At 41.6% G+C, this 12,444-nt stretch overlaps 1 protein-coding gene across 1 annotated transcript in view; it reads right to left on the minus strand.

Annotated features, from left to right (window-relative positions):
- Window positions 1-5,214: 5,214 nt before the first annotated feature.
- Window positions 5,215-12,444, minus strand: part of FIRRM (FIGNL1 interacting regulator of recombination and mitosis) — a 112,020-nt gene continuing 104,790 nt past the window's right edge. The window contains exons 24-25 of the mRNA XM_072128378.1: window positions 6,497-6,703; window positions 5,215-5,354 (exon numbers count right to left, since the gene is read on the minus strand). Of these exons, the coding sequence (XP_071984479.1) occupies window positions 6,521-6,703 (183 nt within the window). The 3' untranslated portion in view covers window positions 5,215-5,354; window positions 6,497-6,520. The remainder of the gene's footprint in view (window positions 5,355-6,496; window positions 6,704-12,444) is intronic.

The raw sequence follows: 12,444 nt of genomic DNA on the forward strand, positions 1-12,444 counted from the left end.
TTTTTTTTTTTAATTTACCTTAGAAAAACATTTTGACGTGGAGATTCCTACAGAATTTATGAAAATCTATTTGTCAATTGCTTGGAATGGAACAAAGCCCCGTCCTTTGTTAATCACACTAGTTTCATTTTTGTTGAGCTTTTGAAGGCCAAGTTCTCTATTTCTTTTTTTGTTTCTGGCGGGTTGTCATACTGCTTGCTGACGTTGTGATGCTCTGCTCTAAAAAAATTTTTGTCTTATTTTTTTTTCTTTGATTTGATGTTTTTCTTTCTGTATAAATTAGAATCTGTGTCACCACTCTCATTCTCGGTTGAGGTGTAAGTATTTCCTCTCTTTAACATTCTTAACCTTCTTTTCTCTTCACTCCATGTATATACCCTATTCATTTGATAATCTTTTACATCTCTTTAAAATTTCGTGCTTTTGACGTGCAGAACTTGCATTGCACTCTGACCTATTGTAATCAATGGGCTTTTTCAGACTTGCATTTTTTTAACACATGTTTAAATCTCGAAATGCTCTACTTTTGCAAGTCACGCGCATGAAAAGCGCACTACACAAGTCTATGGGGATGCATCAAAAACGCATTGCACTCTGAGACACATGCAAGTGCAATGCGTTTTTCACGCATCAATTGCCATAGAAAAGATAGAGCTCAGTCCTGAGTCCTTTCACGCACATTACTTGTGCGTGAAAAATGCATTGAAATTGCATTGAAATTGCGCATGAAAAACTGAGACACTGAACAAACTCTGACTAAAAACTGATTGCACTCTGATGCAAAATGTCAGTTTTTCACAGACTAAATCCTGATCGCACCCTGATCAAACTCTGACGTGATCTGCAATGCTAGTGTGGAAGGGGCCTTATTGAGTTTGTCCTGAAAAAAGAGCAAAATATGATACATTATCCGGATATTGAGGTAAGAAAAGAAGAAGGTGCAAGTAGGTTTGTTACTATCCTTTATACTAAACCATCGGCTAGGAATAATTTATTAAAAAGGGACAGTCAACATGCTCCAGAAGTGTTCAGAGGAATACCCAAGGGACAATTTGTGAGGGCGAGGCGCATTTGCAGTAACAATGAGGAGTATAACATATACATCCCCCAATTGGTTAAAAAGTTTGTAGACCTAGGGTATGAGAAAAAAGTAGCAGAAGATGCAGCTAAACTAGTACGGGAAATCTCAATAGATGAAATTCGGAACACTAAAAAGAAAGGGCATTTATTTAAGGAGAAACCAATGTTTGTTTATAGGAAAGGAAAATCTATTGCTAATACATTGATCAAATCTGACAAGTGTGAAAAAAAGAAAACGGTGCAACAAGTTTTAGGTACACAACGTCATTGCTACTGGTTGTCTATCATGCCAACATTGCACGGGTATTATTAAGGGGCGTGTCGTAAATCACCCAAGAAAAGGCTATGAGATTTCAATAAATGGATTTTTTACTTGCAATAGTCAAAGTGTCATTTATATGTTGAAATGCCCCTGTGGAATGGTGTAACCTCTCGGAGTATAAAAATCCGATGAACACAATGAACACATATCTACTATTAAACAATTATTGCTAGCAAAAGACAGTTGTGAACAGGGTCCTTTAAAGAGGAGTAAGGTAAACAAGATAGACATGAAATGGGTGTGGCTTAATACTTTAAGGAAAAGGGGCAGGTATATTATAATATTTGAACAGGTGTCAGGGACAGATGTATATATGACTAAAAAGAAGTTATTACAACGCAAGGTATATGGATTGATAAGATGGAAGCATAACAGCCGCAAGGGCTTAGTGAACTATGTAATTTTAATGTGTTTTTGTAATAGGATTATTTGATTGTGAGAGAAGCGCTCAGGAAAGTATATGTAGAGGGGGAAATTATTTTTTTATGGAATTGTATCCTGGTAAAGAGATGTCATGAGATTTCTCTATATAAGCTCACTTGTACTTCAATCTTACATCTCTGGGGAAGGAGGCGTGACCTCCGAAACGTCACACAGTAAGCGGAGCCCTCGGTGAAACAGCCTGCGATTTATGGACGTATGGACTAAGATGAGTACCCTAAAGTTTAAGCCATGTTTTGCTGATCGCATGATGAAAATGTTTTGTGGAAAGTTTTTTTTTTAAGTATTTGCCTACTTCAATGTGAAGCATTGAGTCAGTGGTACTAATTGCTTGCATCCGATTAATGCCCTTTCGTTTGCAAGGTAAGGATATCTTACTTGTCCCACCTGCTGGAAATTCTGGATTGTTCCAGAGTGAGATGTTTTGACATCTGATACGACATTCCAAATTGTTTACGCAACACCTTCTATATTGCAATGGTGTCCCTCAATAGTGTCCACTGTTTTGCTCATTTTGGAAATTTTGCATAGGGTAGGTGGAGGGCAGCTATCAAGCCACAGCCCTGAAGGAGTGCTTGTTGCAGATGTATATTAGAGAAGTGGTTTGTGCCATGTATCCAGTCGATTAGATGTCGCAGTAAAGAGGCATGGTTGTATCGCCTTACGTCCAGAAAGTTCAGAGGGCTTTAGTACAGGATAGGCTTTTTAGGGATATTATCTGCTTTTTGCCCTGCCATATGAATCTGGTAAATGCTTTGTTCGGATCCCTTATATCTGCTGCTTTCAATAGTAGGGCTAGAGTCTGTAGGGGGTAAAGTAGTCGCGCTAAGCTAATAATTCTTATAAGTTGTATTCTGCCAGAAATATTAAACTGTAGAGACTCCCAGTGCAGGAGCTCTGCTCTTATTTTCTGTAGGGGCGGCGGTTAGTTTAAAGTGTATAGAGAGGAGGATATTTTCCCTATATGTATCCCTAACTACTTTATGCTCTTGGTGGCAAGCCCTATCTCTAATGCTTTTATAGCATGTTGTTCAGAAAACAGGAGTGGATCAAGTGACAAGATATCACTCTTGGCCAGGTATACCTTGAACCCCAATACCTCCCCAAATTTTTCAATATATGTCAATATCCAGGGCACTGTGCGCACTGTGTCCTATATTCAAGGTTTTAAACTCTTTTGGAAAGGTGCTCAATGAAGAGTGTGAGGAGGCTGAAACTTTATAGGTTGAGATTCAAAGCCAGGAGAGCTTTGAGAAGATTTCTGGTGTAATTTATAGACCTCCCCTCCCAATGTCTCAGTGGAAATAGAGGGTCATCTATATAAACAGATGGAGCCGGCTGCACAGGAGGGGACAGTAGAGATAATGGTAGACTTTAACTTTCCAAATATAAATTGGCTCTTCTTCATCTGTGAAGTGGAGACATTTTATCAACTTGTAGAAGATCCCACAAGAGGTGATACTTTGTAGGACCTTGTGACTTCTAACAATGCAGAAATTGTCCAAAATGTCAGTGTCCGTGAAACCCTTGGGAACAACGATCAGAACATAATTATTTTCCTCTTAACTTCAGTCAGACCACCTGGGTCAGCGGGCACATGTCCGGAGTCTGCAGCGGTGTCTTTAGACGCCTCCCAGCAGTACCCGGCTGTAACACACTGAGCATAAGCAGCATAGATGCCAGATGGGGAAAAAAAAGGTCTAGTGCTTTGGAAGGCATTGTTTGCAATTGGATACGATCCTTCAGCCAGTTTTCAATCCAGAGAGTTGTGGTCAATGATTCCTACTCAGAATGGTCTCCAGTTATAAGTGGAATCCAGGGTTCTGTGCTTGTCCCACTTCTATTTATTTGTTAATTATATAGAGGTAGGAATTAATAGCACTGTGTCTATTTTTGCAGATTACGCCAGGCTGTGCAGTGTAATACAGTCTACAGAGGATGTTAGAAAAAGAGTTTTTTTTTGTGTGTGTGCTCACCCTTCCAGATCTACCTCCCATATAATGGCCGTTCTGGATACAAAAGCAGCTTGGTCTGGGTCCAAGGTGAAGATACTCTAAAAAAGAAAAAAAGGTAAAAAAGTCTACACTGGCAACTGTTAAAAAGATTCCTAGAACTTTATTAAATACATATTTTAAAAAAATGACATCCCAATTGTCACTTTTTAAAATGTGTAACTAATTAACAGTTGCCAGTGGAGCCTTTTTTTATTTTTGTACCTTTTTCTTATTTGGAGTATGTTCATACACTGCACCTGTGGGCTAATAATCCACATGCAGAAAATGTGTTCTTGGGGGAGTAAATATGGGAGAGTCCCTTGTTGAGAAGGACCTGGGGGTACTAGTAGATCATAGAATAAATAACAGCATGCAATGTCAATCCGCTGCTTCTAAAGTCAGCAGGATCTTGATCTGGGGATAGGACTGTAATATTACCACTGTACAAGGCATTGGTTTTGCTTCACCTGGAATATGCCGTCCAGTTCTGGGCACCAGTCCATAAAAAAGATGCCCTGGAGCTGGAGAGGGTACAACAAAGAGCCACAAAAATGATAAAGGGTTATTGAGGGTATCAGTTATGAATGGTCCATATAAAAAATATGGTGGAAATGTTTAACCACCAGAGGCGACAGGGCTTCTTTTATGTAAGAACTGCAAATCTGTGGAATAGCCTGCCTCAGGCGATGGTCACAGTAGGGACAGCAGAAAGCTTCAAGAAGGGTCTAGATGCCTTTCTACACACAAATAACATTGACAGTTATGTTATACAAAATTATTTCCCCTAAATCCCTTTCTCATCCAATCCCTTCCCTTGTATGACAAGACACAATGAGGCATATTTTTCATACTCTGGGTGGGGGCACATCATATACTGGTGCACTCAACACCAATCTATCAGGAACTCATGGGCACTTCTACACCAGGTCTGACCTGAATGGGCACAGGCTATAGGTAGTGCACAGGCATGCAAGCCATGAGAAATCCAGCCCAATGTCTCACACAGCTCTGCTATGCCCCTCCCTTCTATCTTGCAGGTAGAGCTCATCTCCTATACACACTGCAGGACAGGATATGCCTCCTCCCCTTTACTCCTGTAGTACACGATATCAGCGTTATGCAGAAACTGAGCAGACAGGAAGACCGGCCCAACCATAGGACTGAGGTTATGGCTGTATACAATGCCAACCAAAACAGACAACAGCAGGACTGAAGGTCAGAATCTGTGATATGCTGTGTTTTTGTTAATATCACTGAATTATAGAATGTGTTATTTTGTCATCCTGAGTATATTCAAGAATTGTGTCTTGGTGGTTTATTTTGACCTAATTGTTACCTATACAATACAAATCATTACCACAAATGTATTTTTCTTCCAAGTCTTTTATTAAGAAATTTACGTCCTTGTATACAAAACGTTTTTACATTTTCAGCTGAAGTTTTAATGAATGGAGTTAATAGAATTGTCATTCATACAGGTTTCCAGTGTCTTCCAAACACCAAATGCTTTTGAATGCCTGTAATAAAGTACACATAAAAAAAGATCACATTCACATATATTTTTGCATTTTTTTCAAAGTAAACATGCAATGACCTTTGTTACAGACAAGGCGATTCATTTGGTCAAGTGGTGCCAAGAAGGGAAGTACACAAAAAAGGTGCAGGGTGTGCTCAAAAACAGGCATTCGGAAGGACACCATTCACCGTTATGCAACATGCCCAGAACAGCCAGGACTATGCATAAAAGAGTGCTTCATCACAGCTTTAGATGTAGATTTTACCCTGATGTACTATGCACAGCTTATACATCATGCTGCACCTTGCCTTCTAAGCCCAGCCTGTAGATTATTGCCCAAAATGGGGTACTGCCGTACCCGGGAAAAGACGCTTCATGATTTTTGGGGTGTTTGTTTCCCTTGGCAGTTTCAGGGCACAATATGAAATAATGGATATTTTTTACTATGTACTATCGATTATGCATTTTATTTTGGGTTTACCTGTACTATACCCCTAAACTAATTAACGTTTCCAAAGTGTAACACTCACAGTCGGAGTGGGCTCCGATCGCGGGTGTTTAACCCATTAAATGCCGCATTCAGCACAATCCCACCATTTAACCTGCCTTTGGGGGTCCGATCAGGAACCCAGAGCTGCCTGTTGGCAGTACCTGCAAGGTGGTGTCTATGACGTCATCTTAAAGGCAGTGTCAGCCTGTTCTTCCTGTTGTATCTTAACATCACTTTTAAAACCTGCAAGTTTCCAGTCTTAGGCTACATTCACACGCCCATTGGGGGTGTATATACTGCCGCAGTATATACGCCCCCCATAGGCCATCAATGGGCACACGGATACAATGCCGTTGCGGGCCCAGGAAAAGATAGGACATGTCCTATGTTTTCCCCTATTAAGGTGCCGTGCACCATATATCTCTATGGAGAGGGGCTGGAGCGAACAGCACTCAACCCCTCCTCCTCTCCTGTGCACGGCCGTGCTACGGTACGGCAGGCACACGTGTGTGTCAATATAGCCCAAGAGTAATGTAATTCTGATTTCTTACGATTCATGAGTCATGAAAAATGTAGCTGCATTGGGAATATGATCACTGGAATCTTTATAGAAGTGGTGGCATATCCTACATCTACCAAAAAAGCCGACTAACCTGCGTAAAATTACACTGGAATTTTCAGCAATTTTGAATTTTTATTAATAGGTTTTGGATATGGCTGAGTTTTTCAGGTAGCCACTGTGGCTTAGCACTTTCTTGCAATAGAGACTGAATTGAAATGAGGGATTTCTCTGCAGCTTCAATATTTGTTTTAAATTCCTCATCAGTGGATGTTGCTTGTCGAGGGCGCTTTGCAGCAGGCTGCAGATTGGAAAAATAAAGAATTAGAGTGAAAATAAAGGTTCAAAAGGTATAAACAAACATCTGTAAACTTTACATTGGAAGACAACAAGCATGGAACTAGAAAAAGGTTAGAAATTAATGCAGAAGTATATTGTAAAATTGGATTGGATTCATTATACCAACAATAACATTTAATGGTTTACACATTTATGTAGTGAGCTACAGTCACTGACTTATTTTTTTTTTTACTACCCCCTCCATATGACAAGTAGCATACAATTTGAAATTGCATAACACATTTTAAGATGGGGTTTCCACTTTAATCTTTTGTGAATGTGTACATTTTAGGTCTAAATGTATGTATTACTTCGAGTAAACATAAATGAATGTATTACTGTTAAAATGAGACCGTTCTAAATTTTGTCTCTATTTTTTTTTAATTACTATGCATCTCTCAAAGAGTTAAGTCTTTCTAAAAGATGTTTCTAGTTTGAGGGGTGTAGATTTGAAAATGGGTTGATATATAGGTGGTTTCTAATGTTATAGATTTTAAATCTATACATATACTGATAGTTTGAGGGGTGAAAATGGGTTGATTATATAGGGGGTTTTAATGCGAAATATTTAAAATTTCATTCAAAAAAGTATTTATCCCCAAAATAGTCAATTCTGAAAATACGGAAAATCAATATTCTATTTGTAAGCCGCGTGACATCAAAATAAATTATCCAGACATTTAAATGATAAAAATGTAAAGTAGACAAATGGGAAACATTATTCAGAAACTTATTTAGGTGGTAAATCTATCTGCCTGAAAACACAATGATTTAGAATTTTTAAAATTTCGCAAAACTTATCAGCCTACATTTGCCACCAAAATTTAGTACAAGTGGGAGAAAAAAAAAACAAAAAAAACAAACCTATCACTTTGATAAGTAACGGAGTTCAAAAGTTATAACCATATAAAGCGACGCATGTCAGAATCCAAAAAATGGGGCTGAGCCTTAGGCCGGCGCCACACAGGGCGCTTTGTCTGCGCTTGCAAACGCAAACGCAGACAAAGTCGCGCCCACCGGGGCGGGCCTCGGCCCGATCGCATCGGCGTTTCTATGGAAACGCCTGCGATCGGGAACGAGCCGCCGGTGTTTTGCGTTAATTTAACGCGAAACACCGGCGGCTCGTTCCCGATCGCAGGCGTTTCCATAGAAACGCCGATGCGATCGGGCCGAGGCCCGCCCCGGTGGGCGCGACTTTGTCTGCGTTTGCAAGCGCAGACAAAGCGCCCTGTGTGGCGCCGGCTTTAAGCTACAAAATGGCTACGTCCTTAAGGGGTTAAAAACAATATTGATCCCTTTTACCTTCTTTTCCGAAATTTCTTTAAAAATTCGGAAAATCATTTTGTAAGTCGTATTAAAAATGGACATTTTAGAAATGATAGATCTTGTTGTCTGTCTGCTTATATCATCAAATGTAGTTGCACAGTTTGTTCCTGTATTCACTGTTTACATGTCTGTGTTTCACACTCTCATAGACTTATGTCCTGAAGATAACACCACGTGTGCTGTTGTAGTGATTATAGTGAGCTGTTTAGTCGTTCATTGGTCTGGCCATTTCTCCTAGCACAGAATAGATTCTTTCTGAGTTTATAGCTAGAGGAGTGGCTGAATTTGTCCAGCTGAGGAATGGGCTGACTGGTTTCTAGCAGATTTGGCTGGTTCCACTGAACCACAGCAAGTCAAGATGATTCCATCAAATTTCAGTGGGCAATAATAGATTCTCAGAAGCAAACCATTCTCAAAGGACCATCAACTGACCACAATATTTATAGGAAAGCCTAATTTTATATCCTTTCCTGTTGCTGCCCGCCTATGGGAAACAGCTCCTCCAAGTGTCCTTTTCAAATATATGAAAACCCCCATCACTTGGCTAAGCGTCGCCCCCTGCTCCTCTACAGCCAATCCCGAGTGATGGGAGTTATTCATTTATTTTTAAAGGACACATGGAGGAGCAGTTTCCCAAAGTTGGGAGGGAAACTGCTCCTTTCCACTCCCAGGTGACGAGTGCCTAGTCACACAGCAGATTAACGCATGAGATGAGAGATTTGCCTAATTAAACAGCTGTTAACACTTCCGTTTTCAAAACACAACCGTTAATGCATTGTTGAAGCATTTGTTAACATTGTGTTAACATATCATTGTGTTAACATATGCATTTGTTAACGCAATGATAACACAAGCGGTAACATTTGTGTTTTGTAAACGCAAGTTTTAACAGCTGTTTAATTAGGCAAATCTCTCTTCAGCTGAGCTGTTGCGTTAAACACGACGAGTGAATGCACCCTGAGGGCGCGTTCACACGTTGTGTTTTGGTTGCGTTTTCATTGCATTTTAAAACGCATTACAACAGTTGAGATGAGGTGATTTGCCCAATTACATTACTGTTAATGTTTCCATTTACAGAACACATTGTAAACGCGATGTTAACACTTGTGTTAACACTTAACAAATGTAAACAGTAATGTAATTCGGCAAATCACCTCTCCTCAGCTGTTGTAATGCATTTCAAAAGCAATGAAACGCAGGACAAAATGCATTCAGCTAGTGTTGCGTTCATAATGCGACGCTAGCGCACATGGGGGCGATCGCATGTGTTTCCATAGACATGAACGCAACACTAGCTAAACGTGTGACCGCGTCCTGAGGGCACCTTCCCACGTGCCATTTTTGCACGGTTTGACCAAAATCCCTCCCACTTGTGTTTTGGATGTGTTTAAAAACAATGCGCATGCGTTTTTGACAAGTTTTAATTGAGATAATTGGTAAAACGTTTTTTTTTTAATGGACTGCTTAAACGGACCAAAAACGGGTTCAAAACGCCATGTGTGGCATCACCTTTAGGGTGTGTTTACATGTTCCGCATGTTATGAACGCGATGCTGGCGTACAGGGGGCGGGTCTCGGGCCAATCGCATGGGCGTTTCCAGAGAAACACATGCGATTAGGTTATCAATCGCATGAGTTTCCCGGAAAACGCATATGCAATCGTCCCGAGCCCCGCCGCCTGTGCACTAGCGTCGCATTATGAATGCGACTTTAGCGGAAGGACGCGTTCACACGTTCCGCTAGCGCACAGGGGGCAGAGTTTGGGGCGTTCGCATATGCGTTTCCAGAGAAACGCATGCGATCAGGTTATTAATCGCATGCGCTTCCCGGGAAACGCATATGTGATCGGCCCAAGCCCCGCCCACTGTGTGCTAGCGTCGCATTATGAACGCGACGATAGCGGTACGTGTGAACGCGCCCTAAGGGTGAAGACACATGGCGTTTTTAGGCCATTTTTAGTTAGTGCGTTTTCATGCGTTTTTGTCAGAAACTGGACAAAAACACATGCGTTTTTAACTATCTGAAAACGCATGAACTAAAAACGGCCTAAAAACGCCACGTGTGTCTTCACCCTGAGGGCGCGTTCACACGTTGCGTTTTGACCTGCGTTTTCATTGCGTTTGAAACGCATATACAACAGCTGAGGAGAGGTGATTTGCCTAATTTCATCACTGTTAACGCATGCGTTAACAAAACGCATCGTAGACGCGATGTTAACGCATGAGTTAACAAAGCGTTAACGCATGCGTTTTGTTAACGCATGCGTTAACATTGCGTTTACAAACGTAAACGGTAATGTAATTAGGCAAATTACCTCACATCAGCTGTTGTATATGCGTTCCAAACGCAATGAAAACGCAACCAAAACGCAACGTGTGAACGCGCCCTCAGGCTGCGTTCACACATTGTGTTTTCAAAAAGCTGAAGAGGACATTTGCCTAATTACATTGTTGTCAACATAGTGTCCACAAAACGCAAGTGTTAATGTGTATTTTAACAAAGTGTCAACAAATGCATAGGTTAATAAAATGGTAACAATATGTTAACACAATGTTAACAAAACAGCATGCATTAACAATAATGTAATCAGGCAAATTACCTCTCCTCAGCTGTTCTAATGCATCTCAAAACGCAATGAAAACGCAGCCAGAATGCACTGTGTGAACACACCATAAGGGTGAAGACACACGTGACGTTTTTAGGCCGTTTTTAGCTAGTGCGTTTTTCAGATCGTTAAAAACGCATGCGTTAAAAAACATATCTGTTTTTTAAAAACGCATCCGTTTTTTGAAAACGCTTCAGTTTTTTGGCCAGTTTTTAATTGCGCAAATTCGGGAAAACGGACAAAAACTGGATGCTTTTTCAAAAAACGGATGCGTTTTTTTCGATCTGAAAACGCACTAACTAAAAACGGCAGACAAAGCCGCACCCACCGGGCGGGCCGTGGCCCGATCGCATTGGTGTTTCTATGGAAATGCCTGCGATCGGGAATGAGCCTACGGTGTTTTGCGTTAATTTAATGCAAAACACCAGCAGCTCGTGTGTCATCAGCATTAGGGTGCGTTCACACAGTGCATTCTGGCTGTGTTTTCATTGCGTTTTGAGATGCATTATGACAGCTGAGGAGAGGTAATTTGCCTGATTACATTATTGTTAACACATGCTGTATTGTTAACATTATGTTAACATATTACCATTTTATTAAATGAATCAGCTTTTTAATTAAGATAATTGGAAAACGGCCAAAAAACGAATGCATTTTTTAAAAGACTGCTTAAAAACGGCCTAAAAACAGGTTCAAAAGGCCACGTGTGCCTTAAGGTGCGATCACACGTGGCGTTTTGAACCAGTTTTTAAGCAGTCCGTTTAAAAAACTCATCCGTTTTTGTCCGTAAACGCAAACGCAGACAAAGTCGCGCCCACCGGGGCGGGCCTCGGCTCGATCGCATCGGCGTTTCTATGGAAACGCCTGCGATCGGGAACGAGCCGCCGGTGTTTTGCGTTAATTTAACCCGAAACACTGGCGGCTCGTTCCCAATCGCAGGCGTTTCCATAGAAACGCCGATGCGATCGGGCCGAGGCCCGCCCCGGTGGGCGCGACTTTGTCTGCGTTTGCAAGTGCAGACAAAGCGCCCTGTGTGGCGCCGGCCAAAGGCATGCACTTATTAATGGACTGCTTATAAGCGGGCCAAAAATGGGATCAAAACGCCACGTGACTGCAGCCTTAGGGTGATGTCACACGTATGCGCTTTCAGTCCGTTTTTCAATCCGTTTGGCTTAAAAACGCATTGAAAACGCATACGTGTGCCATCACCCTAAGGTGGTGACACACGTGGCGTTTTTAGTCCGTTTTTAGTGCGTTTTCAGAACGTAAAAAAGCCCATGCGTTTCTTCCCAATCTGAAAACGCACTACTAAAAACAGCCCAAAAACGGCCTAAAAAAGCCACGTGTGTCACCACCCTTAGGCTGGAGCGACACGTAGCGCTTTGTCTGCGCTTGCAAACGCAAACAACGTCGCGCCCACTGGGGCGGGCCTCAGCCCGATCACATCGGGCCGAGGCCCGCCCCGGTGGGCGCGAATTTGTCTGCGTTTGCAAGCGCAGACAAAGCGCTACGTGTGGCACCAGCCTTAGGGTGAAGACACACATGGGGGGACATTTACTTAAAGTGTCGGTGTCTGCATTGGCTTTGTTACCGACCTGCTCTCGGAAAGAAGATACACATTTAATATTGCAGAGCTGTGCAGAGACATTTCTGTCCCCGAGACCATTTTCTGTCCCTGGGACCAAAATCTGTCCCGAGCACCAGAAATATGTCCAACAGTCCCTGCTAGACCAGTTTTCTTTTGGTCTACTTTCCGACAGTTTTCAGCGCCCA

Source organism: Engystomops pustulosus, chromosome 10 (assembly GCF_040894005.1).
Source record: "Engystomops pustulosus chromosome 10, aEngPut4.maternal, whole genome shotgun sequence".
NCBI lineage: Eukaryota > Metazoa > Chordata > Amphibia > Anura > Leptodactylidae > Engystomops > Engystomops pustulosus.